The sequence below is a fragment of the Buteo buteo genome, chromosome 4 (assembly GCF_964188355.1).
Source record: "Buteo buteo chromosome 4, bButBut1.hap1.1, whole genome shotgun sequence".
Taxonomy (NCBI): domain Eukaryota; kingdom Metazoa; phylum Chordata; class Aves; order Accipitriformes; family Accipitridae; genus Buteo; species Buteo buteo.
In genome coordinates this window covers 27,166,579-27,193,365 of record NC_134174.1, presented here as the reverse complement: position 1 = coordinate 27,193,365, position 26,787 = coordinate 27,166,579, and the positions used below count along the sequence as shown (strand labels likewise).

Here is a 26,787-nt window from a genome sequence, read left to right as displayed (position 1 = left end):
TAAACCAAACCCCAACCCAAACCCTAAACCTAAATTTAACTGTAACCCTAAACCCAATCTTAACTCTAACCCTAACCCTAACCAAACCCCAAGCCAAACTCTAAACTTAGCCCAAACCCAAACCCTGCCCCTAAATTTAAATCTGATCCTTACCCTAGCTCTAACCCTAACCTTGACCCAAACCCAAAATATAGCCCTAACCCTAACATTAGCCCAAACCCAAACCCTGCCCCTAACGTCAGCCTTAACCCTGATCCTACAACCCGACCCCAAATCCGACACCCAAACTCCAACCCTAACCGTAACCCTGACCCAAACCCTGACCCTAACATTAGCCTTAACTCTACACCCTAACCCAAACTGGACCCCTAACCCGAACCCAAACCCTGACCCTAACGTCAGCCTTAACCCTGATCCGACAACCTGACACCCAAACCCTAACGCTAACCCCAACCCTAACCCAAGCCCTAACCCACACCCAAACCCTAATCCTAACGTCAGCCTTAACTCTACACCCTAACCCTGACCCTGACAGCAGCCTTAAGCCTGATCCTACAACCCAATACCCAAACCCTAATGCTACCCTGACCCTAACCCTGACCTAAACCCTGACCCTAACGCCAGCCTTAACCCTGATCCTACAATCCTAACCCTAACCCGACCTCTAACCCCAACCCTGACCCTAACGCCAGCCTTAACCCTGATCCTACAGCCCAAACCCGACACCCAACCCCTAATCCTAACCCTAACCCAGACTCTAACCCTGACCCAAACCCTGACCTTAATGTCAGCCTTAACTCTGACCCCTAACCCCAATCCAACCCCTGACCGCGACCCTAACATCAGCCTTAACCCCATCCCAGTCCCACCACTGTCCCGACCCTCACCTCCCCCTTTCCCCAGGGTGACGCCACCGGTATGTCCCCCCCACGCCCGACGGTAGCTCCCCCCCTGCCGGAGCCTCACACGAGCCACGAGCCCTCGTGCAAGTGGCCAGGGGGGCACACGCGTGTGCAAACGCCCCGCCTCCTCCCCACACCGCCCCCCGGCCCCCACCTTCACACCCTGCCCGGCCCCGGGGCCTCGCACGGTGCCGTGGGGCTGGGGGGGTGAGGGCTGTGCAAGGGGGTGTGCAAGTGTGCGAGGGGGCTACGAGTGTGTGAGGGGGTTGCAAGGGGGTGTGTAAGCATGCAAGGGGTGTGCGAGGGGGCTGCAAATGTGTGAGGGGTTTGCAAGGGGGTGTCTAAGTGTGCAAGGGGTGTGTATGTGGGTGAGGGGTGTGCAGGGGTGTGCGAGTGTGCAAGGGGGTGCACAAGAGGTGTGCAAGGGTGCAAGGGGGTGTGTGAGGGGGCTGTGCAAGTGTGCGAGGGGTATGCGAGGGGTGTGCAAGTGTGCAAGAGGTGTGTGCATGTATGAGGGGTGTGCAAGGGGGCGTGAAAGTGTGTGAGGGGTGTGCGAGGCCGGGAAGAGGCATTCAAGGGGTTGTGCAAGGGGCAAGCAGCGCTGTAACCATCCAAGGGGGTGTGCAAGGCTGTGGCCCTGCACGGGGGTGTGCAAGGCCAGGAAGAGCCGTGCAAGAGGTGTGTGAGAGGCGTGCAAAGGGCATGTGGGGCTGTGGCCGTGCAAGGGGGTGTGCAAGGCTGCAAAGAGCCATGCGAGGGGTGTGCGAGGCCCAGTTCAGCTTCCCCCAAGCCGAGAGCCCCCCCCCCCGCCACCCCCCCGTGTCCCCCCCAGCAGCGACCACTCCCAATTTCTCTCTATTTTATGTTAAAATCACTTTACATGTAAAATACAAAAATATGCCCCCGGGGGGGGACACCCCCCCCCCATGACCCCCCCCTCCGGCTCCAGGGGACCCCCCAGGGGACACAGGACAGGGTGACGGGGGGGGAGGGGGGGGCTGTGCTGTGTCCCCCCCTACGCCCCCCCGAGGTAGTCAGTGCGATGGGGGGGGATAACAACGACGACAGTGTGTCACTGGGGGGGGTACAATGTGTCATGGGGGGGGGGGACAGTGTGTCATGGTGGGGGGGACAGTGTGTCAGTGTCGGAGGGGGTGACAGTGTGTGACAGGCTCAGATTGGCACTGGGGGGGGGACAGCAGCAGTGGGGAGGGTCTGTGTCATATTTCGGAGGGGTGGGGGGGGGCACAGGGCTGCTCCAGTCCCCCCTCCCCCCAGAAAGCCCCTTGTGGGGGGGTTAAAGTAGGGGACCCTCATACCTCACCCTGCAGGAGGTGGGGGCATTAGTGTCATGGGGGGGGAACCCAGGCCCACAGAGGGGGGAGTCCCAGTCCATGGGGTGGGGTCCCCTGGTTGAGGGGGGGTCCCAAAATAGGGGGAGGGCACCTAGGTCCATGGAGAGGCCCCCCAGGAAATGGGGGAGGTCCCTAGATGGGGGAGGATCCACATGGGGGGGTGGGGGGGGCAAGAAGTGGGGGGACACCCACCTCTGTTGGGGGTCCCAGGCCACTTGGGGGGGGGGCTATTTGGGGAGTTTGCACCCAGGTCCCTTTGGGGGGGGGTGTCCCAAGATGTAGCGGTGGTCCCATGTGGTGGCCCTGGCTGAGAAGGGGGGGGTGGGCAAGTAATGAGGGCGTGTCTAAAGGTGGGGGGGGGCACCCACGTCCCTTGGAGGGGGGGGGGTGTCAGGATGTAGTGGTGGTCCCAAGTCGGGGGGGCCCTAGCTGAGAAGGGGGGGCAGGTAATTTGGGGGGGAGTGTCAGGAGTTAGGGTGGGGGCACCCAGGTCCATTGGGGGATGCCAGGGGTCCCCCACCTCCAGCAGATTTTGGGGGGGGAGGGTGTCCAGCTTTTGGGGGGGGCCCCATTTGCAAGCAAGGGGGTCCCCAATCACGGAACAGAGCCGGGGGGGGCCCAGTCCGTGGCGAGGGAGCAGATCCCCCAATCCCAGGGTGGGGCGGGCCGGTTCCCAGTCCAGGCCAGGGGTCCCCCCAGTCCTGGGGTGGGGGGGTCCCTAGCAGCGCCCCACCTTGGCGTCGCCGATGGCCCCCCAGACGTCGAAGACGAACTCGTCGGGGAAAGCGAAGTCCCCGAGCTGGGAATCGAGAGCCTGGGCCAGCGCGTCAGGGTCCCGGGCGTCCCGACCCAGCTCCACCATGGTGGCGGCTGTGGGGACAATGGGGACAGTCGGGGGGGGGGGCACAGCCCAGGGGACTTGTATCGCCCCTGGGGGGGTCCCTGCGGTGGGGTGGAGGAGTTCCCTGCACCCAGGAGAGGGTCCAGGGGGGCCCCCTGGCACCCTGAGAGGGGTCGGGGGGTCTCCAGCACCCCCGGGGGGGGGCAGAGGGGTCCCCAGCACTCCTAAGGGGGGGCCCCCCCACAGTAGGGCAGGGAAGAGGGGCCCCCCCAGCACCCCATAGGAGTACCCTGTAGTAGGACAGGTCAAGGGTCCCCAGCACCCTGGTAGGCAAGGGGGGCATCCCAGCACCCTGGGAGTGGGCTGAGGGGGGTCCCCAGCACCCCTGGGTGGGCTCCTGCAGTGGGACACAGTTGGGGTCGGGGGGGCAGATCCCTAACAGTCCAGGGTGGGGGCCAGAATTGGACCCCAGCACCCCTGGATGGGGCAAACTGCAGTGGGATGGGCGTGAACCTGGAGGGGGGTGAACGAGAAGGGTCCCCAGCACCCCGGGGGCATCCCCTCATTGCCGGGGGGGTGGGTTCCAGGGGGTGTCCCCAGCACCTGCTCACCCAGCTCGCTGTCCCGGATGCCCATGTAGCTCTCCAGCAGATCGTCCACCTTGGCCACGGCCCGTTCCTCGAAAGCTGAGGGCTATGGGGTGGGGGGGACAGGGGGGTCAGGGGGTGTCCCAGGGACACGGGGGGGTCCCCGGTCCCCATACCCACCCCCATCACCCCCCCGCAGGATCCCCTACCTGCTCCTCGACGGTGGCAGGTCCCCGGGCACGGAGGCGCAGGGTGCCCCGGCCGGTGCCCAGCTGGGTGCCCCCGCCACGGCCCCCCCCAGCCCGTGGGCCAATCATGTCTGGAAAGTAATGGAGAAAGGGTTTAGGGGAGCTATGAATTTTTGGGGGGCCCCCCAAGCATGGATGGGGGGCTCCAACAGACCACAGACCCCACCCAGGACCCAAGGGGTGGGAAGGGGCAGGTTTTGGGGGGGTTCCCCCATGCCCCCCCCGACCACTATAGGCCCCTATCAGCCCCCTCGGATTTTGGGGTTCCCCCCATGTCTCCCCAGCACTATGAGTCTCCATCAGTCCCCTCTTAGGCTTTGGAATGCACCCCCCAGCACCACAGGTCCCCATCAGACCCCCAAAATTATGAGGTCCCAACAAGCCTCCTTTTGGGGTTTCCCCCAGCACTACGGGTCCCCATCAGTGTCCCCCCCAGGTTTTGGGGTTCCCCCAGACTATTGGCTCTGCATCAGTCCCCCCCACCACAGATCTCAAGGGTCCCCTGAGGGCTGTGGGGTCCCCACCCATTTTGGGGGGGGTCTCTAAGGTGTCCCCTTCACCTCCCCAGGTTTCGGGGGGCCCAGCAGTGGGACCGCCCCCCCCCCCTTACTGCTAGGACTCCCAGTGCTCCCAGTAATGCAAGGCACTACTCTCCAGTCCAGGATGGGGGACTGGGTCCCTCCCAAACCCATGAAAGGGGGGTTGCCCTGGGGCAGGGGCAGGGGCAGGGGCAGGGGCAGGGGCAGGGGCAGGGGCAGGGACAGGGACAGGGACAGGGACAGGGACAGGGCGGGCCCCCCCCCCCCCAGGTCTCCCAGTATGTTCCCAGTGCTCCCAGTTGGGGCTCACCGAAGGCCTTGCGGGGCTCGGTGAGCTGGAGGGCGAAGGTGCGTCCCCGGGGCAACTCCTTCAGCATCTTGGCCACCTCGTAGTGACGGGCGCCCACCAGGCTCTGCCCGTCGATGGCCTCGATCATGTCCCCGACGCTGATCACTGGGATGCGGTCGATGACACTGCCCTCCCGAATCCGCTGCGGGGACCACGCCGGGGGGGGGGGGAGTGTCACCATGGGCCCCCCCCAGCGTGGTCAGGGGTGTCCCCAAGGTCCCACTGAGCCCCACGGCGGTTCAGGGACCATCCAGGGGTCCCCACATCCCCCTACTGTAATCCAGTGGGGCCCTTGGTGTTCTCCTTCCCCATCCCCACATTGGCTCTGGAACCTTCCGAGATGTCCCCATGCCTCCCCCCCACCGCCACCAGCCCCAGGGCAGCTCAGGGACCCCCCAGTGGGTCCCTGTGTGCCCCCACCATGGTCAGAGATGTCCCCTTCAAACTCCCAGCAGCTCAGGGACCACCCAGGGGGTCCCCACGTCCCCCCACAATAATCCAGGATGTCCCTTGGTGTCCTTCCCCATCCCCACATCTACTTGGGCACCACCCGGGATGTCCCCGTGTCCCCCCCCCCCAAACCCCAGGGTGGCTCAGGGCCCTCTCTGAGCACCCCCAGGTCTCCCTGCCTAATAATAACGTGTCCCCCCCAGGAGTGTCACCTTGATGAAGGCGTAGCCGGCGCCGTTGTCAGTGATGGTGAGACCCAAAGCCTCCTCTGACTTGAAGACCTCGACCTCCTTGCGCTGGCCCTTGGTGTGGGCGAAGATGAAGTCCTCGAGGCCGATCTGGCCACCCAACAGCTTCTCCATGTCCACCTTGTGCGTGTTGAGGGTGCAGAACATCACCTGGCCGGGACAGCAGCGTCAGGGGCTGGGGGGGGACAACACCTGGGGACACCAGGGACACCCCCCAGGCCACCCCTCTGCTTGGGGACACCTGGGACGGTCACGGGAGTGGAAAGGACCTGGTAGACGTGAAAGACTTTTTTGGGGACAAGCGGGACCCTTATGGGAGACATGGGGGCCCCCCTTCTTCTTGAGGAGATGCAGGGCCCCCCAGGGGACATGTGGGACCCCCCAGGGGACACGCGAGACCCCTCTCCCTGGGGACAAGCAGGACCCTCTTGGGGACACACAGGGACACCCCTTGGGGGACGTGCAGGACCACTCTTCTTGGAGACACCTGGCACCCTCCTGAGGGACACCCAGGACCGCCCACCCCACCCCCCCACCCCCCGCAGGGGACACGAGGGATGCCTCCCATTGGGGACACCCAGGACACTCCCAAGGCACACGTGGGACCCCTGGGGTCCCCTTGCCCCAATTCCAACCGCAGCCCCCCACCCCTGGGGTCCCCTCCCACCCTTCCCTCTGGGTGTCCCCAATGTCCCCAGTGCCCCCCCCCACCCCCGCCAAACTCTCCAGGTCCCTGTCCCTCAGCTCCCAATGTCCCCCTGACCCCCAGCACCCAAGGGGGCCCACAGTCCCTCTGGGTGCCCTGTTCCTCAGCCCCCCCATCCTCCTGCCACCCAGCACCCAGGGCTGCCCCCAGCCCCTCTGGGTGCCCTCTCAGCCCCCCACATCGCTCTAACCCCCAGGATCCCCCCAATCCCTTCCAGGTCCCCTGCCCCCCAGGACCTCCAGCATCCAGGGGTGCCCCAAATTCCTCTGGCTGCTCTCTCCCTGAGTCCCACATATCCCCCCCCTGCCCCCCACCACAGCACCCAAGGGTGCCCCCAGCCACTCAGGTGCCCATCCCTCAGCCCCACATCCCCCAGTGCTCCCCAGGAACCCCCCCCAGTACCCAGGGGTGCCCCCAAGCCCCACCTGATACCATATCATGGGGCTTTGCCTCTCCTTACTCCCCAGCACCCAAGGGTGCCCTGTTCCTCAGCCCCCAGCATCACCCTGATGCTCAGCACCCCCCAGCCCCCAGGGGTGACCCCAAAGCTCTCTGGGTGCCCTGTCTCTCAGCCCCCCACATCTCCCTGATACCCAGCACCCATGAGGATCCCCAAACACCTCCGGGTGCCCTGTGCCTCTGCCCCCCACACCCCCCAGTAAGCCCAGCACCCAAAGGTGCCCCAAACCCCCTCAGGGTGCCCTGACCCTCAGCCCACTACATCCCCCAGTGTCCCCCAGTACCCAGGGGTGCCCCAAACCCCTCCAATTGCCCTGAGCCTCAGCCCCCCACATCCCCCAGTGCCCCCCCAGCACCCAGGGGTGCCTTAAAACCCCTCCGGCTACCCATCCCTCAGCCTCCCCCCTTCCCCCAGCACCCATGGGTGCCTCCCCCCCCAACCTCTCCCGGTGGGATGCAGAAGGCCTCGGCAATCTTGCCGTAGAGCTCGCGGACGTTGGTGAATCCCTCAACACGGCCGGTGGGGCTGCCGTGAGCCAGCTGCGTGTGGAAGACCAAGCGAGGCCGAAGGGCGGGGGGCAGCGGGGGGAGCCCCGGGGGGGGTGGCCCCCCAGGAACCCCCACTGAGACCCCCGGGGTTTCCCCGGTAGCCCCCCCGCTCCCCCCCGCCGCCTCCTCGTTCTCCACCAGCGGGGGGGGTTTCTTGCGACGACCCAGGCCTAGCGGCATGGAGGGGGGGACGGGACGACAGAGACGGGTGTTGGGGTATGGGGGGGAGTGACAGCAGAGCCTTTGGGGAGGGGGGTGGGTGCCCCCTCCCTGAGGAGGGGGGGGTCCTGCGGTGCTTCGCTGGGTGCTGAAATGAGAAAAAGGGAAACTGAGGCACGGGGGGGGGGGGGGGCTGAAGGGTAACGGGGGGGAAACTGAGGCACAAGGAGGGGGGAAACTGGGGCAGCGGGGAAACTGGGGCAGGGGGGACCCCGATTCTGGGGATCCCCGAGTCCTTCGGCCCCCAAAGTGGGGGGGTGGGGGCCGGGCCCGCTGGACACCCGGTACCGCCCCCCCAGGAAGCAGAGACGCGGGGCCCCGGCCACCTCCCCCCCAGGGGCCTGGACACCCCCACCCCGGCCCTCTCAGGCCCGCTGCCTCCTCCGGGACCATCCCGGACCCACCCTCCGGCCCCGGTCCCCCCCCCCGGCCCGGCCCTGGGCCCGGGCCCCCCCCCGCTTACCGGCCGGACCCTCCCGCCCTCCAGCCGGGCGCTACTGCCGGAGCGACACTTCCGGGAAGGCGTGGCTAAACCCCACCCGGACCAATCATCGCCGCAGCCCCGCCCCGCCGGCCAATGGAAAGCGCTACGTAGGCGTGGGGAAGAGGGGTGGGGAGGGGAAGTGAGGGGGCAGGAAAGGGTTTGGCCATCCTTCTCCACCCCTCCCCAGCTCCGGGCGATGGGCGCGCCCGGCTCCGCACCTCCGCGGGTGAGGCTGGCCGGAGCCAATCAGGAGCGAGGACTGCGAGTCTCGGCGTCGGGGCAGGGTAAGGGGCGTGGCCGGGAGAAGTGGGCGTGGGCAATAGCGAGAGGGAGGAGCCACAAATCCCACCGCGGGGGGGGGGGGAAAGAACAGATCCCCCACGGGGGGGGGTCAGACCCATGGGTGGGGGGGACAGACCCCGTCTGGGGGGAACTGGGGGGCCAGGACCAGACCCCACTGGGGGTGAACACACCCTATGGGGGGGCACCCACCAGCCCATTCCCACAGAGCTATTTTGGGAGCTCCCCCTACCCCCCCCCCCGACACCCCCCCCCCCCCCCCCCCAAAAAACCACCAGCAGAGGCAGGCAGAGGTTTCAGCGCTTTATACAAAGCCGTACACGTGCGCTCCTGTTGCAGGAACAGACCCTTTTCCGGGCGGTTTTATCCCAAAGGATAAGAGGGCCCCGCCCTGCCCCGCCCTGAGCCGCCCGCGGCCCCACCCCCGCCCCCCAAAATCCCCCTCGAGGGGCTCCCCCCCCACCTCCTGGTGGGGGGGGAGAAGAGGAGACAGACCCCCCAAGATGGGGGGGATAAGAATAGGGGGAGCCCCAAGATGGGTGGGGGACGACAGGGATAGTCAAAGACCCCCAGAGGTGGGGGGGGAGACACCCAAGGAGATGGGGAGCTTGGGGGGGGACACAAGATCACCCCCAGGACCCCCAGAGCAGAGAGGGGGGATGGGGGGGATGAGGACACCTGGGGACCCCCAAAACAGACATGAGGGGGGGCTGAGGACCCCCCCACCCATCCCCAAAGCCTTAAGACAGGGGGTCGGGGTCACCTTGGCATCCCCAGACCCCCAAGATTGAGAAGGGGGGGGTAGGACCCCCAGAAACACACTCCCCACACCCCCTCCCCAACCCTGGAGATGCCTGAGGAGCCCCCCCCACCCCAGCATGGTCCCAAAGAGGTCCAAACCCCCCCCCCCCCAAGCCCGGGTTTGGGGGTCGGGTGGAGGGGGGGGGGGGGCAGCTAGACAGGCAGGATCTGCTCCAGGAGGGTCTTGGAGGAGGGGGGGATCCTGTCGGGGAACTTGACCTCGAATTCGATGATGAGGTCCCCGCGTTGGTCGGGGGTGCGGGGGTAGGGCAGCCCCTCCCCCGGGATGCGACGTTTCACCCCCGGTTTGAGGACGTCCTTGAAGACCATGGGGATGGTGCGGCCGTCCAGCGTGGGGGTGTTGACCGTGCAGCCGCAGAGGGCCTGGGGGGGGGGGGGGGAAAGGAGAGGGGGTGCCGCCTGTCACGACCACGACGCCGAGATTCATCACGATCAACCACCTCGACCGACCGACCGCTCGTCGCGTCCCCGGCGCCAAGATCAACCACCCAACTGCCCATCCCATCCCCTTCGCCAAGATCCGCCACCCATCGTGTCCATGCCACCAAGACCAACCACTCAGACAACCACCCCTGGTCCCCACCGTTCATCACGTCCCCACCACCAACACCCACCACCCACCCTTGGTCTCGACCGCCCAGACCCACCACCCCCTGCATCCCCACCGTCCAACCACCCATCACGTCCCCGTCGCCCGCTGTGTCCCCAGCACCCAGAGAAGCACCCACCACATCCCAGCCACCCATCATGTCCCCACCACCAACACCGATCACCCAACCACTTGTCACATATCTACCCCCCAGACCAACCACTCCATCGTGACCCTACCACCCACCAACTGCCCAACCACCCTTGGTCCCCACCACCCAGACAACCGCTTGTCCCGTCCCCACCGCCAAGGCCAACCGTCCAGACCACCACCCATTGTGTCCCCACCACCCAAACCAACCACCCGTCACGTCCATGCTACCAACACCAGCCACCCAGACGACCACCCTTGGTGCCCACCACCCAGACCTAACACACTTCATGTCCCCACCACCCCCTGCACCTCCACCACCAAGGCCAACGACCCAGACAACCACCCACCACATCCCCACCAAGACCAACCCACCCCTGCTGCGTCCCTGCCACCGCCACCAAGACCAACCCACCTCTGATGTCCCCACCGCCAAGACCAACCAACCAGACAACCACCCATTGCATCCCCACCACCAAGATCCACCACCCATCACGGCTTCACCAAGACCAACCGCCCCCTGCATCCCCACCACCCAAAGAACCACCTATCACGTCCTGTCCCCACCACCAAGACCCACCACCCATCGCATCCCCACCGCCACCAGCAAGACCAACCCACCCCTGACGTCCCCAAGACCAAGACCAACCCGCCCTTGATGTCCCCAGGACAAGACCAAGAGCAACCCACCCATTCCGACCACCCACCCACCTCGCGGAGGCTGATCTTTGCTGGGTAGACAATGTCCGAGCCCTCCCGGCGGAAGACGCCGTGAGGTTTGTCTTTGAGGACAAAGACGACGTCGGCGGGGATGTTGTTAGGGGTCTGGTCACCCTCCTTGGGGAAGGTGATCTTGGTGCCCTCCTTCCAACCCCGCTTCACCTCGATGGTGAGGATCTTGTCCTCGTTACGCACTGTCTTCCCGTCAGGGTTGAGGCGCTTGTGGGAGATTTTCATCTTCTTGGTGCAACCACTGTAGATCTCCTCCAGGGAGACCTTCAGATCGTAGAGGACCGGGGGGTCTTGCTTACGACAGCCGCCTTCCGCCCCTCCCCGACCCCGGGGGAAGCCGACGCTACCAAAACCTCCTACGTGGAAGGTGGTGAAGGTGTCTTCGCCATCCTCATCATCCCCGTTGCGTTGGACGAAGAAAGTGTCAAAGGGGTTGCGACCATCGAAGAATTCAGCGAACATGGCGTGGGGGTCGCCCCGGAAGGTGTAGGTGAAGGTGGGGCCATTGGACCCTCCCGGGCCAGAGGTCGGGGCTCCCCCTTTTAGCCCTAGACAGGAGGAGGGGAAGGTGCCCGTCAGCCCCCCGGGACGCCAGAGGTGGCCCCGGTAGGTCACCTAAGCACCCCGGCGTGTTACCGGTCGGGGCAGGGCGTGGGGTGAGACGCAGGCAGGGCGTGGGGCAGGTGAGGGTGTGGGGTGGGCGTGGGGCAGGCAGGCAGGCGGGGGGTGGCGGCGGTCTGGCGCAGCCCCAGTGCCGGGAGCAGGAACCGGTTCTGCTCGGGCGCCGGAGGACGCGGCGCAGACAGACGCCGCTGACAGCCCCGGCCAGGCCCTAACAGGCCCAGCCGGATCCATCACCACCCCCCGGCACACCCCGGCGCAGCTCCCGGCAACCCCCAGGCTCCAGGCCCGCTGCCTGCGCCCTGCCAGACTCCTGTCACCCCTGCCTGGCCCCCCCAAGACCCCGGCCCCCATTCCCACCACCTGTCCCCTGTCAACCTGCCTTCACCCTGACCCCCCATCCCCACTGCCTGTACCCCCCTGCCTGTCCCCCAGCCCCACTGCCTGCCTTCACCCTGATCCCCCCCCATCCCCAGTCCCCACAGCATGTCTTCCCCCAAAATTTCTGCTGCCTGCCTCCACCCTGACATTCCTCCCTTACCACTGCCTGTCCTCCCCCCCGACCCCCATCCCAACCGCCTGCCTTCACCCTGACACCCCCAAACCCCTACCCCCACCGCTTGCCGCCCAACCTATCCCTCCTGACCCCCAGCCTATCCCCCCCAGACCCCCAACACTCTGTCTTTCCTCCAGACCCCCCCCGCCTACCCCCACCAGACTCCAATCACCCCACCACCACCACCTTCACCCTCACCCCCATCGCCTGTCCCTCTCTCCCATCCCCCTCACCTTCACCCTGACACCCCTGCCTCTGTCCCCCGCAGCCCCCTCCAGCCTGCCTGTCCCCCCCCCACCCTGCCTTCACCCTGACCCCCATTGCCTGCCCGTCCCTCCCTCCCACCCTGCCTTCACCCTGACGCCCCAACCTGCCCGTCCCCCCCCGGCCTACTTGTACCCCCCAGACCCCCCTCCCCGCCTCCCTGTCCCCCCCCAAGCCCCCCAGCCTGTCCGTTTACCCCTCACCCCGACCCCCACCCTCCCTCCTTGCTGCCCCCTCCCAGCCTGCCTGTCCTGCCCCGTCCCCCCCACCCCGGTGCCGCCGCTCACCCTCCTCCCCGTACTTGTCGAAGATCTCCCGCTTCTTGGGGTCGCTGAGGACGTCGTAGGCCTCGGCCACCTCCTTGAAGCGCTCCTCGGCCCCCGGCTCCTTGTTCTTGTCAGGGTGGAAGCGCAGGGCCTGCCGGCGGTAAGCCTTCCGCACGTCCTCCCCCGAGGCGCCCCGCGATAGCCCCAACGTGCGGTAATAGTCCTTCCCCATCCCGCCGACCGCCGCCACCGACCACCCCCCTCCGCCTCCTCCGGCCGCCGCCGCTTCACTGAGGCGATGGCGGAACCTTCCAGAGCCCGCCGCCCGCCTGGCCCCGCCCCCGCGCCTCTGGGCCAACCCGCGCTCGCCGCGTCACGGGGAGAGGGCGGGGAGAAAGGAGAGGCGGGCCGTCGGTGATGCACCGCCCCCTTGCGGGTGCGGCCCACCCGTCCCCGCCGGCTGTTGCCATGGGAACGGGGCGGGGCGGGGGGGGAGAGCGCTGTGCTGTCGCCGTGGCAACCCTCACCCGCGGCAACCGTCACCCGCCGCGACATCCCGTCCCTGTCACCCACAGGATCTTGTCGCCACGGTGACAGCCCCGTCCCGCCATCCCGACACGCCTGGGCTGTGTGGGGACACGGGGACACGGGGGTCACAGGGACGCGGGTGAGCTGGGTCAGCCCGAAGGGGGGGACCCCTCCCCCCAATTTCACAGCACCCCGCAGGCCCCGCCCTCATCGCCGAGGCCCCGCCCCCCTCGCCGAGGCCCCGCCCTCCTCGCCGGGGCCCCGCCTCCCACCTCGCTCCTCGGAGGCCCACGCGGAGAGGTGCCCCAGCTCCCGCGACGCCGCTGGGCTTCCGCCGCGAGCCCATTGGCTGCCTCAGACGTCACTCCGCGCCCCGCCTCCGCTTCCCAATGGCCGCCGTGCCGTCAGGCGTTCCCGTTGCCCCGGAAACAAGAGGGGCGGGATGGGGTGAGGGCGGGGGCGGGACCGCCGGGCCCCCGGGCCCTGATTGGCTGCTTGCCACCACCCGTCGCGGCGGCGATTGGCGGCGGCCCGGGCCCCGCCCGCCAGGTGAAACGGGCGGATCACGTGGGGGCAGCGGGCGCCCGGCGGGAGCGGCGGCGGCGGCGGCGGAGCAGCGGCGGCCATGAAGCACTACGAGGTGAGGCGGCAGCGCCGCCCGTCCGCCCCGGTCCCGGCCCCGGTGCCGTCCCCGGTCCCGTTCCCGGCTCTCCCTCACGGTCCGGCCGCGTCGACCTCGCTTTACTCCCTGCGGGGCGCCGCGACGCCTCTACGCATGCGCCGGGCACCCGGGCAGCCCCCACCGCGCCTGCGTGCGGCGGCGGCGGCGGCGAGGCAACGCGCATGCGCGCGGCGGCGCCGGACCGCCGTTCCCAGCGCGGGGCGGGGGGGGGCGGGGGCGCCCCTCGCAGTGGAGGAGGCCGCGCCCCCCCGCGGTGGAGGAGGCCGCGCATGCGCGGGAGGCCGGTCAGAGAGCCGCGCATGCGCGGCGGAGACACAAGGGGTGCGCGCATGCGCAGTGCGGAGTGCGAGGGCGGGGCGTGGTCGCGGCCTGCTCCCCCCCCCCCTCACACACCGGGGCCTTTTCCCTCCGGTGCGGCCCGGCCAGGCCCGGTCCAATGGGGTCCGGGACGCTTCAGTGGGGCCCGAGCTGCTTCTACAGGGCCTAGGCTGGTTCCACAGGGTGCGGGCTGGTTCCACAGGGCCCAGCCGTTCACCCTGGGCCCATCCCGCCAGGCCTTGCCCAGGCCTGTCATGGCCGGGCCTCGCCCCGTTGGCGCCACACACCCACCCACCCCCCGCCTCTGTCGCAACACCCGGGAGGGAGTGACGGCAGCGGTGACGGTGATGGGTGCGGCAGCCACCCACGGCCCCATCCTGCATGGGAGACGAGCCAGGCGTCACCCCCGGGGGGGCTCAGGGTCCCCTCAGGGATGGCACTTGGGGGGCATCCCCGCTCCCCCCACCGGGCCCGGGGGTGAAGACCCTCGCTGCCCGCACCGGCAGGGCTAAACCTTCCCCCCCCACACCCCACCGGGGCGGGGAACGGCAGCGCGGGGGCTGGGAGGGCGGTTCCTGCCCGCGGCACTGCCAGCCCTGGCCTGCCCGGCCCGTCAGGCTGCCTGCCACACCCTGCCGGTGGGGAATGGCAGTGGAGCCCTGGCACGGTCGTTTCCCCCCCCCCACGGTGTCACACACACACACCCCCCCCGGGGAGTGGCTGTGACACTGTCACAGCCCCAGGGTCCCCGTGACTGGGGGGGGGGGTGGCAGGTGGGACACCCCCCCACCGGTGGCCCCGGCCCGCCGGTGACTGTGGGAGGGGCCGGGGCCGGGGGCAGATGTTTGTCATAGCTCGGCAGTGACGGGGCTGCCGCCACGGGCAGGACACAGCCTGGCAGGGGAGGCTGGGGGGGGTGGGAAGAGCCAAAATAAACCTTCCCCCCCCCCCCCCCCGCAGCTCTGTCCCCAGCCCCACGCTTGGGGCACCCTCACGCCTTGTTTGGCACATCCAGGATCGCCCGTGGGGGGGGTCGCAGCTGCAGCCCCCCTGGGGTGACAGACCCCTGTCCCTGATGGGGTGACCCAGGGTGGCAGACCCCCGGCCCTGTCCATGTGTCACAGGGGTGACATATTGCTGTCCCCATTGGGGTGTCCTAGGGGTGGTAGGTCCCGTCAGGGTGACAGACACCCATTGGGGTGTCACAGGGTGACATAACCCTGTCCCCACCAAGGTGTCCTGGGGGTGACAGGCCCCTGTCCCCATTGGGGTGACCCACGGTGACAGACACCCATCCCCGTCAGAATGTCCTGGGGGTGACAGACCCCCATCCCTGTTGGGGTGTCATGGGGCAACTCTGTCCCCATCGTGGCGTACCCAAGGGTGACAGACCCCTGTCCCCATCACGGTGTCACAGGGTGACATAGACCCGTGTGTGTGTGTCCCCCCAGGGTGACCCAGGGGTGACATCCAGCCACATAGCCATGCTTCGGCCAGGCCTGTCCCCACCCTCGTGCCACTGAGGGCCTTGGGGACCTTGGGGACCTGGGGGTGTTGGGAAGGGGGGGGGGGCGCAGACTTACCTCCCACCCGTGCCGTGGTCCTGTCCCTTCTGTCCCCACTGGTCACTGGTCCCCGTCCCTCATGGGGTGCCAGGTGACCCTGTCCCTCCCAGGGCCACCTCCAGGGCCACCTCCAGGGCCACCAGGGCCAAGAGCCACCCCAGGGGACAGGGGTGGGGAGGTTTATATTTAGCAGCACCCCGAGGACCGATCAGGTTTCGGCTGGGCACGCCGGCGTCCCTGTGGTGTCTCCGGGGGCCAGTGACATGGAGGGAGCGGGGTTACCCCATGAGGGGGGCCAGTTGTCCTCGTCCCCCATCCTGGGGCTGTGGCATCAGGCTCCCCCTGCCAAGAAGACAAAGAAAGCTGTCCTCTTCTTCGAGGTGGAGATCCTGGACGCCCGGACGCGGGAGAAGCTCTGCTTCCTCGATAAGGTACCTGGAAGCAGGGGGAGGGAGGACACGCATGTCCCCTCCCCCTTGTCCCCTGTCCCCCTGGGTGGGGTGGGGGGCTGGGGGAAGGAGAAACTGAGGCATGGGGTGCCACGGCAGTCCCCTGACGGCCTCTTGGTTGCCTGCAGGTGGAGCCTCACGCCACCATCGCCGAGATCAAAAGCCTGTTCACCAAGGCCCGTACGTACAGACGGGGACAGGGACCCTCCGCCGGGAACCCCTGTGGCAGCTGGGGACCCTCCATGAGATGGTGGGGACCCTCATCGTGGTTGGGGACCCATCATGAGGCCGTGGGGATCCCCGTCACAGGGTGGTGGGGACCCTCATTGTGGCTGAGGGCCGTTGCGGTCATCATGGTGACCAGGGACCCATCGCGGGGTCTTGGGGACCTTCATCGTGACCAGAGACCTGTCACAGGGCTGTGGGGACCCCCAACAAGGGGACTTGGGGACCCTCGCTGCAGCTGAGGACCGGTCACAGGGCCGTGGAGACCCTCGTCGCGGCTGAGGACCCATCACGGGGCCATGGAGATCCCCATCACAGGGTGGTGGGGACCCTCATCATGGCCGAGGACCTGTCATGAGGCCATCGTGGTCATCACGGTGACCAGGGACCCATCACAGGGTCTTGGGGACCCTCATTGTGACCAGAGACCTGTCACCAGGCTGTGGGGACCCCAAACAAGGGGACTTGGGGACCCTCATCACGGCTGGGGACCGGTCACAGGGCCGTGGGGACCCCCGTTGCAGCCGGGGACCCGTCACAAGGTCATCGCAGTCTCCATTGTGGTTGGGGAACTGTCATGGGGCCTTGGGGACCCTCCTTATAGCTGGGGACCCTTCATGGGGACATTGGGCTCCCCATAGTGACCGGGGACCCTCAATGGGGCCGTGGGGACCCCTCTCGCCACCAGAGACCTCTCGTGGCACCCTGAGGACACCCCTTGTGACCGGGGTCCCATCCCGGTGCCATCGCTGTCCCCGCAATGCCACCAACGCCGTCCCTTCTCTCCCGCAGATCCCCAGTGGTACCCGGCCAGACAGTCCCTGCGCCTGGACCCTAGTAAGTGTCCCCCGGGGGTGTCCCCGAGGTGTCCCCAACCCCGTCGGGGTGGCGGTCACCAGGACGCATGTCCCCGCAGAGGGCAGGTCCCTGAAGGACGAGGATGTGCTGCAGAGCCTGCCCGTGGGCACCACCGCCACCTTCTACTTCCGCGACCTGGGGGCCCAGATCAGCTGGGTGACGGTGAGGTGTCCGTCTGTCTGTCTGTCTGTCCCTCTCTCTGTCCATCCTTCCATCCTTCCCTCTCGCCATCCCCCTGTTTATCCCCCTGCCTTCCCCAGCCTGCCCTCTGTCTGTCCGTCTGTCCCCGCCAGCACTCTGTTCATCCATCCGTGTCCCCCCTTTTAGTGCCTCTGTCTATCTGTCTGTCCCTCCATACTGTCATGTCTCCTGTCCGTCCAGCTTCCTGTCCCTCAGCTGAGCCCTCCAGTGGCCCTGCGTCCGTCCATCCTTCTGGCTGCTCCTGGCAATCCCTGTGTCTGTCCCGCTGTCCATCCCGTTGTCCCTCCCTGTGTCCCTCTGTCCCTCCCTCCATCTGCTCCTCTGTCCCTGTGCACCTCCAGCCCTCCATCTGTCCCTCTGTCCCTCCATCTGTCCCTCCATCTGTGTCCCTCTGTTCCTCCATCCATCTCTCTGTCCCTCCCTGTGTCCCTCTGTCCATCCCTCCCTCTGCTCCTCTGTCCCTGTGCACCTCCAGCTCTCCATCTGTCCCTCTGTCCCTCCATCCATCTCTCTGTCCCTCCCTGTGTCCCTCTGCCTATCACTTTGTCTGTCTGTCTGTGCCTCCAGCTCTGTCTGTTCCTCTGTTTCCATGTCCCTTTGTCCATCTGTCTGTCCATCTATCCAGCCCTTCCTCCATCCCTGTGTCCCTCCCTCCAGCCCTCTGTCCATCCCTCCATCTGCTCCTGTCTGTCCCTGTGTCCTTCCATCCCTCTGTCCATCCCTGTCCCCCTCTGTCCCCATGTCCCTCTGTCTGTCTGTCCCTTAAGCCACCCTCCTTCCCTCTGTCCGTGTGACTGTCCCTACTTCCCTCTGTGCGTCCCTATGTCCTTCTGTCTGTCTGTCCCTTAAGCCACCCTCCTTCCCTCTGTCCGTGTGTCTGTCCCTACTTCCCTCTGTGCGTCCCTATGTCCTTCTGTCCATCCCTGCTTCTGTGTGCTCCCATGTTCCTCTCTCTGTGCATCCGTCCCTGCTTCCCTCTGTCCGTGTGTCTCTCCCTGCTCCTCTGTGTGCCCCCGTGTCCCTCTGTCCATCCCTCTGTCCCTCCAGCCACCCCTTCCTCCCCCACGTGTCCACCCCTCTGCGTCCCTCATCCCTCCACGTGTCACCGTGTCCCTCCGTGTGGCCCCCCCCCAACACTGTGCCCCTCGCCCCCCCTCCATCCATCCATCCGTCTGTCCATCCATCCGCAGGTCTTCCTGACGGAGTACGCGGGGCCGCTGCTTATCTACCTGCTCTTCTACTTCCGCGTCCCCTTCCTCTACGGTCCCCGCTACGACTTCACCGCCAGCCGCCACCCTGTCGTCCAGTCAGTTGGGGGGGCCGGGGGGGGGTGGCCGGACAAGGGGAGTGTTGGGGGGGTCAGGGGGGTTTTGGGGGGTCGGGGAGACCAGGGGAGTTGCCCCAGGGGGGGCTGGGGGGGGGACCAGGGAGCTGATTTGGGGGTCATAGGATATGGGGCTGCCCTGGGGGGGGGGGGTCTGAGACCTGAAGGGCTGCTTTGGGGGGGCTTGGGCCATGTTGGGGGGTTCACGGGGCTGAATTGGGGGGGCTGAGGATTTGGGGGGGCTGTGCTGGGGAGCTCAAGGACCTGGGTGGGGGGGCTGGCATTTTGGGGGGGGCTAAATTGGGGGTTCTGAGACGAGGGGGGGCTGAATTGGTGGTCCTGAGGCCTGGGGGACTGCTTGGGGGGGGCTGATTTAGGGGTCATAGGACATGGGGGGGCTGCTTGGGGGGGGGGCTGAATTGGGGGTCCTCATATCTGGGGGGGGCTGTGTTGGGGGTCCTGAGACCCTCTGGGGGTCTGATTTGGGGGTCATAGGACCTGGGGAGGGGGGACTACTCTCTGGGGGTTCAGAGACCTGGGGGGGGGCTGCACTGGGGGTCCCACAGCCCTAGGGGGGGGGCTCAGGGAGCTGGAGGAGGGGGAGCCCCACACCCCCAGGGACAGCAGCAGGGGGACACAAGCCAGTGCGGCTGGGGACAGGGGTCCCAGGGCTTGTCCCCCATGTGTGTGCATGTGTCGTCCCCCCCCGTGTCCCGTTTCCCTCCCCCCAAGCCTGGCGTGCGGCTGTCACTCCTTCCACTACATCAAGCGCCTGCTGGAGACGCTCTTCGTCCACCGCTTCTCCCACGGCACCATGCCCCTGCGCAACATCTTCAAGGTGACACCCGCGTCACCCCCTCCCCGCTGTCCCCTCCCTGTCCCCCCCCCACCTGGGCCACCCCCCGTATCCCTTCGGCCACCCTGTCGTCCCGTCCCGTCCCCCCCCCCCAGCACGCCCACGGGAACGCCTGTGGTCCCTGGGTGCTGGCATCTGGGTGTCCCCAGGTGTCACCCAGCCACCGCGGGGGGGGGTGCATGTGTCCCCCACGATGTCCCCACACGTCCCCAACGTCCTCCCGCTTCCCTGCCCGCCCCCCCCCCAGAACTGCACCTACTACTGGGGCTTCGCCGCCTGGATGGCTTACTACATCAACCACCCGCTGTACACCCCCCCCGGTGAGTGTCACCGTCCCCGTCCCCTGTCCCCCATTACATCAAACACCCACCGTACCCACCCCGTCACGTCCCCTCGTGTCCCCCTTGGGGACACCGAATTGGCAGGGAGCGGAGATCGGTGTCCCTGACACGCCCCCCCCCTCGTCTCCTCCAGCCTACGGCGATGAGCAGGTGAAGCTGGCGCTCGCCGTCTTCCTGGTGAGTGCTGGGGGGGGTCCCAGTGGGTGCTGGGGGGGGACATTGGGGTGCTGGGGGGAGTGGGAGCACTGGGGGGTGCTGGGGGGTGCGGGGGGGGGGTGTCTGGGTGCCAACCACAGCTCAGGCCCCCCCCCCCCGTCTCGTGTGTCCCCCCCCAGTTTTGCCAACTCGGCAACTTCTCCATCCACGTGGCCCTGCGGAACCTGCGCCCCGCCGGTGAGGGGACATGGGGGGGGGGGGACGACACGCGTGGGCAGGGGGCACAGGGTACACACACGCGTGTGCTGGGAGGGGCATGGGGGCACACGGGGGGTGCACACGCGTGTGCGGGTGCAGAGAGCGCATGTGGGCAATGCACACGCGTGTGGCAGCACCTACAGGCTGGGGGGGGCACAGGGAGGGCACATGATGGGGAACACACATGGGGGTGCACACGCATGTTGGGGTGCACACACGTGTGTGTGTGCACCCATACACGTATGTGGGAGCACCCATGGGCTGGAGGGGGGTGGGGGGGGTGCAGGGAGGGCATGCGATGGTGCAGAGGTGGGGGGGGCACACACACGTGTGGGGGTGTGACATGCATGTGTGTGGGGGTCTGACACGCGTGTGCTGGGTGGGACAGGCTCCAAGACACGGAAGATTCCGTACCCCACCCGCAACCCCTTCACCTGGCTCTTCCTCCTCGTCTCCTGCCCCAACTACACCTACGAGGTGGGGGGGGCACTGCGGGGGGGGTGTGACACTGCCCTGGGGGGGCAATTTGGGGGGGCACCTCTTGGGAGGGATTGGCACTGCTGGGCGGGGGGGTCTGTCACCCTAGGGGGGGCTGTTGGGGGGGTAGCAGCCCAGTGGGGGAGCACCCGGGGGGGGGCACAGTGGCATGGGGGGGGTGGTGACATTTGGGGGGGGTGGAGAGCTGCCCTTCCCTAATGGAAGCTGTGTCCCCCCCCAGGTCGGATCCTGGATCGGCTTCACCATCATGACACAGTGTCTGCCCGGTGAGTGGGGGGGGGCACCCCTTGGGGGGGGAACACCCTGGGAAGGCGGGAGGGTGCCCTTTGGCAGGGGGGGGGGCACCCTGGGGTGTCCCCATGTCGTCCCCCCCCAGGGTCAGCATCCCACCCCTGGCTGCCCACATTCCCCCGGGGTCCCCATGTCCCCCGTCCCCCTCCCCTTCTCCGTCCCCATCCCGTGTTCCTGTCCCGTGTCCCCCCCCGCCCCGTGTCCCTATCCCCCCTGCCCCCACGTCCCCATGCCCCCGTGGTGACGGTGGCCCCCGCAGTGGCCCTCTTCTCGCTGGTGGGCTTCGTGCAGATGGCCATCTGGGCGCAGGGCAAGCACCGCAGCTACCTGCGGGAGTTCCGCGACTACCCCCCCCTGCGCTCTCCCATCATCCCCTTCCTGCTGTGACACCGGGGACAGCCCGCGGGGACACCCCCGCCCAGGAGACCCCCCTCCCTCGTCGTCATCGTCGTCGTCCTCAGCCTGCTGTGACAACAGGGACACCCCGCGATACCACCCCCCCACCCCCCCAAACTCTGCCGACACCTCGTCCCCCTGGCTGAGCCTTGGGGACAGTGCCGGGACACCCCGACAGTTGTCACCCCCCCACCCCATCCTGCGCTGAGCCGTGGGGACAGCATGGGGACACCCCGTTAACGCCCCGAGCCGGCGGTGGGGACAGGGGACGCGAGGACGGGGCACAGGAGCCTGTCGTCCTCCCCGCGCTCACAGCAGGACACGGGGACGTGGCCCTGCTGTCCCTTGTCACCCGCGGGGTCCCCGTCCCCGTCGTCCCCCTCCCCTGGGGCCATCCCTGCTGTCCCCGTCCCCTCCCCAGTGGCGGTGTCGCCCACGGGGGCTGACCCAGCCACCCGGTGACAGCAGTGGCAGCGGCCAAGGCCACCGTCGGTGACAAAGCGGCGTCACCCACGCGTGGCCCGTGACCACGGCCCGTGTCACCTGCGGTGGCTGGGAATGACCCGTGTCACCCGCACGTGACCCGTCGTCGTCCCCCCCCTCCCCATCCCCGCAGGCGACAATAAATCGTGTCACCCCCCCACACCTGTGGCCTGTCATTGTCCTGACACGTGAGGGGGGGGTCACGGCCACCCCATGGTGACAATCCCCGCTGTCCCCAAGCTGGGGAAGGGGGACGGGGGGGTGTCACAGCCACCCCAGGGGCGAGCCACCGCGTCGTCCCCGGTGTCCCCGAGCGCAGTGATGGGCCACCACACCGTCAGCTCCGCGGGTTTATTGCGCGGCGGGTGTCCCCGTGTCCCCGCGTGTCCCCGCGTGTCACCGTCACTCGGCGGTGGCGGCAGCAGCAGCCGCCTCCTCCCGCTGCCGGAGCCGCTTCTGGCGCTGGAGCAGCCGCCGCTCGCGCTCAAACTCCTTCATGCGCATCACGTAGCTGGGGACAGACGCGTCACCCGCGTGTCAGCGGGGCCGCTGGGGATGGGGACGCCGTGGGGACAGGGAGCCCCAGAGGATGCCGCCGTGTCCCCAAGTCCCCCCAGCCCCATGTCCCTGTCACCCCCCGCATTGCCGTGACTCCCCACATCCCGGTGTCCCCTCCGTGTCCCCGGTGTCCCCATCCCTCTGTCAGCACACCCCTGCTGTGACCCTGTACCCCCCTGTCCCTGTCCCCCATGTCCCCGACCCCCTCCCTGCGTCTACCTCTGCATCCCCATGTCCCCCCAGTGTCCCTTCCATGTCCTGGTGTCCCTGTGTCCCCCCCATGTCCTTCTGCCCCCCCTCATCCACCCTGTGCCCTGCTGTCCCCTTGTCCCCTATGTGTCCTCGTGTCCCCCATGCCCCACATCTGATCCCCATGTCCCCCCCATGTCCCTGTGTCCCCCCCATGCACCCCCGTGTCCCAGTGTCCCCCCTTCCCTGTACCTCTGCGTCCCTCTTTCCCCCGCCATGTCCTGCTGTCCCCCTGTCCCCCCCATGTCCCCCCCACATCCCAGTGCCCCCCATGCCCCCCCATGTCCCGCTGTCCCCCCCATGTCCCACCATGTCCCCCGTCCCCCCCATGTCCCAGTGTCCCCATGTCCCCTCATGTCCCCCTGTCCCCCTGTCCCCCCCACATCCCAGTGCCCCCACATCCCCCCCATGTCCCGCTGTCCCCCATGTCCCAGTGTCCCCATGTCCCCTCATGTCCCCTGTCCCCCCCATGTCCCAGTGCCCCCATGTCCCCTCATGTCCCCCTGTCCTCCCCATGTCCCCCTGTCCCCCCCACATCCCAGTGCCCCCACATCCCCCCCATGTCCCGCTGTCCCCCACCATGTCCCAGTGCCCCCATGTCCCACTGTCCCCACGTCCCCCTTCCCCCTCCCGCCACATCCCAGCATCCCCACGTCCCCCAGGTCCCCTGTCCCGTCCCCCCCCCCGCTGTGCCCCGGGTCCCCCAAGTCCCCCCCCGGCGCGGTACTCGCGGTGCTGGCAGGCGTCCCAGGCGTGGCGCAGGTCCCGGCACTGCCAGGGGACGGGGAAGGCGTCGCGGTGGCAGCGCAGCAGCCGCAGCAGATGGTGGGCGCAGAAATCCCGCTGCTCCAGTGGCACCCGGCCCTCCGCCAGCTGCCGCGCCGTGGCCACCATCACTGTCACCGGCGAGGGGAAGTGAGGAGGGGACGGGTCAGGGACCCCCCGGGACGGGGAGCGGGGGGACGCGGTGGGCATGCGGGTGGCACGTGGAGACGCGTGGCGTGGATGGGGACCGGGGGACGTGGCAGGGTTGGGGACAACGGTGGGTGGCCACCGCGGGGACGTCGGCACAGACGTGGGACGTGGGGACGGGGGAAGGGGGCGGCCGCGGCAGGGACGTCGGGACACGCGTGACACGTGGGGACACGTGTGACACGTGGGGACACGCAACAGGGGTGGGGACACGGGGGGTGGGCATCGCAGGGAGGTGGCAGGTGGGGACGGGGACCTGGGGGGGGATGCACGGACACAGTGAGAGGCCACCACAGGGAATAATGACACCCACGTGGGGGGGGGGACAGCAGGGATGGAGGGGGGACGCACAGCAGGTGACCCCCGTGGGGACATTGGCACCCACGTAGGGACACGCAGCAAAGGTGGGGACGGGGGGGTGACAGGGATGGCGACGCATTAGGGCTGCCGCAGCAGGGGACAGTGGGACCTGTGTGACACGGGGGGGGCGGACGACACGCGTGGGGGGGGACACGGGGGGGATGGACGAGAGGTGATGGTGGCGGTGAGGCTAGGGGACGAGGACACGGGGGGGGGGACGAGGACACGGGAGGGGAGGGGACACGGGGAGGGGGTCACCCCGAGGGGACAGGGGGGTCACGCGAGGGGCCTGTCCCGCGGGGACACCCCAAGGGCAACCCCGGGGCGGCGGGATGCCCCCCCTCCCCGTGTCCCGTGTCCGTGCGTGTGTGTCCCCCCCGTGTCCGTGTGTGTGTCCCCCCGTGTCCGTGTCCCCCCGCGCCCCGGTGCCGGGACTGACCGCGGGGCCGGCGGTCGGGCAGCCCCAGCTCGGCGGGGAAGGTCGGCATCTGCAGCGGATCCGGCTCCGTCTCCGCGTCCCCCAGGTAGCGCCGCGTCAAGTGAGCGCCCATGGCCGCTCCGGGACCGGCAGCGGAACCGGAAGCACCGGAAGGGGAAACGCCGCTAACCGGAAAAACCGGGAGGAGGAAAAACCGGGAAGCCCGGAACTACGGGGACGGGAACTGGAACCCGCCCGGACCCTACAGAGGGACGGACCCCGCAGGAACCGGAAGTTCCCCTCGCCTTCTACCATAGAGACGCGGCGGCGGCTGGAGCGGCGCTTCCGCTTCTAGCGCCGCCCTTGTGGCGGGAGGGTTGGGGAGGCCCTTGGGGGGGGTCGGGGTGTCGGGGGGGAAATTTGGGGGGGGGGGGTGTCCCCCCTCCCTTCCTGCCGTCACCCATGGGTGCTTGGGGCCGGGGATGTTGGGGGGACCCTGGGGACATGGCGGGGGGGGGCATGGTGGGTGACAGGGACCCCCGGGGACATTTGGGGACCCTTGGGGGGGTGACAGGGATGTCGAGGACATTTGGGGACCGTCAGGACCCCCCAGAGGTGACAGGGACCCTCGGGGACATTTGGGGACCACCAGGACACTGGGGGGGGGCGTTGGGCATCAGGGAGAAATTTGGGGACATTTGGGGGACATTTGGGGACAATCGAGGACTGTTGGGGTGACAGGGAGGTTCGGGGACATTTAGGGACCCTTGGGGGTGACAGGGACCCCCGGGGAAATTTGGGGACCACCGGGACATTGGGGACACTGAGGGGGGGCGTTGGGCATCAGGGGGAAATTTGGGGACAATTGGGGACATTTGGGGACCCCCAGGACATCAGGGACGCGCGGGGGTGTCAAGAGTGTCGGGGACCTTTGGGGACGGTTGATGGGGGGGCTGGCGGCCGTTGTGTACCCCCGGGAGGTTGGGGACAGCTGTGTCACACACCCCCCCCCCGGTTTCAGTTCCCCCCCCCGGACGCGGGGACGGGGTGGGGGACGCGGTGGCCCGTGACGGGGACGCGACAGGCGGGGACGGGGCCTGCACGGGTCACACGGGGACGGGGCCGAGGTGGGGACACGGGGGGGACGGGGGGACCTTGGGGGGGGGGCAGGGACTTGGGGGGGGTCAGGGACACGGGGGGGGGGGGTCAGGGATGTCCCCCCCTGGGGACAGGGTGGCTGCAGGCGCAGCGCGGCCTGTGGGGGCTCTGGGGACGCGGGGGGGGGTGTGGCACTGAGGGGGGGTCTGGGGGGACACGGGGCTCGGGGACACCGGGGGGGGGACACGGGGACGGGGGGGGGGGCGAGGGGGGGGCTGGGGGTCCCCCCGTGTCCCCTCATGTCCCCCCGTGTCCCCCCCAGTCTCTGTTCCGGACCCCCCCAGCCCCTCTGGAGACATGAAGGCCCGAGGTACCGGGGGGTGGGGCTACGGGAGGGGGCGGGATTAATGGGGAGGGGGCGGGGTTAATGGAAGGGGTGGGGTTAAGGATAAGGGGTGGGGTAAATGATAAGGGGCGGGCTAAGGGGAAGGGTGGGGTTAATGGGAAGGGGCGTGTTTCAGGGTGTGGTTAATGGAAGGGGTGGGGTTAAGGATAAGGGGTGGGGTAAGGGATAAGGGGCGGGGCTAAGGAGAAGGGGTGGGTTAGTGGGAAGGGGTGTGGTTAAGGGAAGGGGTGTGGTTAATGGGGAGGGGCATGGTTAATGGAAGAGTGGGGTTAAGGGAGGAGCTGTGTTAATGGGAAGGGGCGGGGCTAAGGGGAAGGGGCGGGGCTAAGGGGAAGGGGCGGGGATATGGGGAAAGGGGTGGGGTTAGGGGAGGAGCCGTGTTAATGAGAAGGGGTGGGGTTAAGGGAAAGGGCAGAGTTAAGGATAAGGGGCGGGGTTAATGGAAGGGGCGGGGTTAAGGGGAGGAGGCGGAGTTGAGAGGAAGGGGCGGGATTAAGGATAAGGGATTAAGGGAAGGGGTGGGGTTAAGGGAAAGGGGTGGGGTTAAGGGGCGGGGTTAAGGGGAAGGGGCGGGGTTAAGGGGAAGGGGGTTAAGGAGGCAGGGTTAAATGAGGAGCCGTGTTAATGAGAAGGGGCGGGGTTAAGGAGAATGGGTGGGGCTAAGGGGCAGAGTTAAGGAGAAGGGGCGGGGTTAAGAGGCAGGGGCGGGGTTGGGGACGATTTGGGGCAGTTTTGGGGTTCCCCCCCCTCCCCAGGCCGCCGGTGCGAGGACGCCGAGGACTACGAGAACGTGGTGCCCCCTCCGCCCCCCCCCCACCTCCCCCTCAAGGCGCTGGGGCCCCCCCTGCCCCCCCCCCTCCCTGCCCCACAGGGGGGACCCAGGTATTTGGGGGGGGGATTTGCCCCGGGGGGGGGGAATTATTTGCCCAGCGGGGGGGTCATTTGCCCCATGGGAGGGGCATTTCCCCCATGGTGGGGGGTATTTTCTCGGGGGGGTGTGTATTTGCCCCAAGGGAGGCAGGTATTCACCTGGGGAGGGGGGTATTTACCTGAGGGGGGAT

At 67.9% G+C, this 26,787-nt stretch overlaps 4 protein-coding genes and 1 long non-coding RNA gene across 8 annotated transcripts; 2 read left to right on the top strand and 3 right to left on the bottom strand.

Annotated features, from left to right (window-relative positions):
* Window positions 1–1,769: 1,769 nt before the first annotated feature.
* Window positions 1,770–7,951, bottom strand: GIPC1 (GIPC PDZ domain containing family member 1). The gene is made up of 7 exons (XM_075025284.1): window positions 7,916–7,951; window positions 7,126–7,540; window positions 5,484–5,669; window positions 4,783–4,963; window positions 3,895–4,004; window positions 3,710–3,791; window positions 1,770–3,127 (listed from the first exon to the last, which is right to left on the bottom strand). The coding sequence occupies exons 2-7, from the start codon at window positions 7,411–7,413 to the stop codon at window positions 2,976–2,978; spliced, it is 999 nt and encodes a 332-aa protein (XP_074881385.1). The 5' UTR covers window positions 7,414–7,540; window positions 7,916–7,951; the 3' UTR covers window positions 1,770–2,975.
* Window positions 7,952–8,649: 698 nt separating this feature from the next.
* On the bottom strand, window positions 8,650–12,802 carry DNAJB1 (DnaJ heat shock protein family (Hsp40) member B1). Of its 3 annotated transcripts, XM_075025278.1 has the most exons (4): window positions 12,272–12,802; window positions 10,680–11,077; window positions 10,509–10,579; window positions 9,186–9,421 (listed from the first exon to the last, which is right to left on the bottom strand). In XM_075025278.1, the coding sequence occupies exons 1-4, from the start codon at window positions 12,789–12,791 to the stop codon at window positions 9,334–9,336; spliced, it is 1,077 nt and encodes a 358-aa protein (XP_074881379.1). In that variant the 5' UTR covers window positions 12,792–12,802; the 3' UTR covers window positions 9,186–9,333. The 3 variants fall into 3 exon arrangements, with proteins under 3 accessions (XP_074881378.1, XP_074881380.1, XP_074881379.1); XM_075025277.1 differs by having other exon boundaries at window positions 8,650–9,421; window positions 10,509–11,077; XM_075025279.1 differs by having other exon boundaries at window positions 8,651–9,421; window positions 10,509–11,077; window positions 12,258–12,594.
* Window positions 12,803–13,322: 520 nt separating this feature from the next.
* TECR (trans-2,3-enoyl-CoA reductase) lies at window positions 13,323–21,827 on the top strand. Of its 2 annotated transcripts, XM_075025282.1 has the most exons (13): window positions 13,323–13,404; window positions 15,710–15,760; window positions 15,907–15,958; window positions 16,796–16,840; window positions 16,920–17,023; window positions 18,253–18,368; window positions 19,119–19,224; window positions 19,490–19,562; window positions 19,717–19,760; window positions 19,919–19,976; window positions 20,386–20,474; window positions 20,716–20,761; window positions 21,046–21,827. In XM_075025282.1, the coding sequence occupies exons 1-13, from the start codon at window positions 13,390–13,392 to the stop codon at window positions 21,171–21,173; spliced, it is 927 nt and encodes a 308-aa protein (XP_074881383.1). In that variant the 5' UTR covers window positions 13,323–13,389; the 3' UTR covers window positions 21,174–21,827. The 2 variants fall into 2 exon arrangements, with proteins under 2 accessions (XP_074881383.1, XP_074881382.1); XM_075025281.1 differs by lacking the exon at window positions 13,323–13,404 and having other exon boundaries at window positions 15,540–15,760.
* A 175-nt stretch (window positions 21,828–22,002) lies between these two features.
* Window positions 22,003–24,426, bottom strand: NDUFB7 (NADH:ubiquinone oxidoreductase subunit B7). Its single transcript, XM_075025283.1, has 3 exons — window positions 24,244–24,426; window positions 23,200–23,368; window positions 22,003–22,176 (listed from the first exon to the last, which is right to left on the bottom strand). The coding sequence occupies exons 1-3, from the start codon at window positions 24,353–24,355 to the stop codon at window positions 22,068–22,070; spliced, it is 390 nt and encodes a 129-aa protein (XP_074881384.1). The 5' UTR covers window positions 24,356–24,426; the 3' UTR covers window positions 22,003–22,067.
* Window positions 24,427–24,551: 125 nt separating this feature from the next.
* LOC142029976 (uncharacterized) lies at window positions 24,552–26,582 on the top strand. The gene is made up of 3 exons (XR_012650062.1): window positions 24,552–25,349; window positions 25,643–25,690; window positions 26,482–26,582. It is a non-coding gene; the product is annotated as an uncharacterized LOC142029976 (long non-coding RNA).
* The last annotated feature ends 205 nt before the right edge of the window (window positions 26,583–26,787 follow it).

Bases quoted from the DNA above. Each gene is read 5' to 3' on its own strand.
- GIPC1 (XM_075025284.1), bottom strand. From the start codon at position 7,413: ATGCCGCTAGGCCTGGGTCGTCGCAAGAAACCCCCCCCGCTGGTGGAG. The intron at 3,792-3,894 runs GTAGGGGATCCT...CCCACCCCATAG, and splicing joins CTGCCACCGTCGAGGAGCAG to CCCTCAGCTTTCGAGGAACG. The intron at 3,128-3,709 runs GTGAGCAGGTGC...TTGTCCCCACAG, and splicing joins CATCCGGGACAGCGAGCTGG to CCGCCACCATGGTGGAGCTG.
- DNAJB1 (XM_075025277.1), bottom strand. From the start codon at position 12,791: ATGTCGCGGCGGGTGACGGTTGCCGCGGGTGAGGGTTGCCACGGCGAC. The intron at 11,078-12,271 runs GTACGGGGAGGA...CCTCCTGTCTAG, and splicing joins AAGCGGGAGATCTTCGACAA to GGCTAAAAGGGGGAGCCCCG. The intron at 9,422-10,508 runs GTGGGTGGGTGG...CCCCCCCCCCAG, and splicing joins CAAAGATCAGCCTCCGCGAG to GCCCTCTGCGGCTGCACGGT.
- NDUFB7 (XM_075025283.1), bottom strand. From the start codon at position 24,355: ATGGGCGCTCACTTGACGCGGCGCTACCTGGGGGACGCGGAGACGGAG. The intron at 23,369-24,243 runs GTCAGTCCCGGC...CGCCGGTGACAG, and splicing joins GCCCGACCGCCGGCCCCGCG to TGATGGTGGCCACGGCGCGG. The intron at 22,177-23,199 runs GTACCGCGCCGG...GTCTGTCCCCAG, and splicing joins GACGCCTGCCAGCACCGCGA to CTACGTGATGCGCATGAAGG.
- TECR (XM_075025281.1), top strand. From the start codon at position 15,593: ATGGAGGGAGCGGGGTTACCCCATGAGGGGGGCCAGTTGTCCTCGTCC. The intron at 19,225-19,489 runs GTGACACCCGCG...CCCCCCCCCCAG, and splicing joins CCCTGCGCAACATCTTCAAG to AACTGCACCTACTACTGGGG. The intron at 19,563-19,716 runs GTGAGTGTCACC...CGTCTCCTCCAG, and splicing joins CCCGCTGTACACCCCCCCCG to CCTACGGCGATGAGCAGGTG.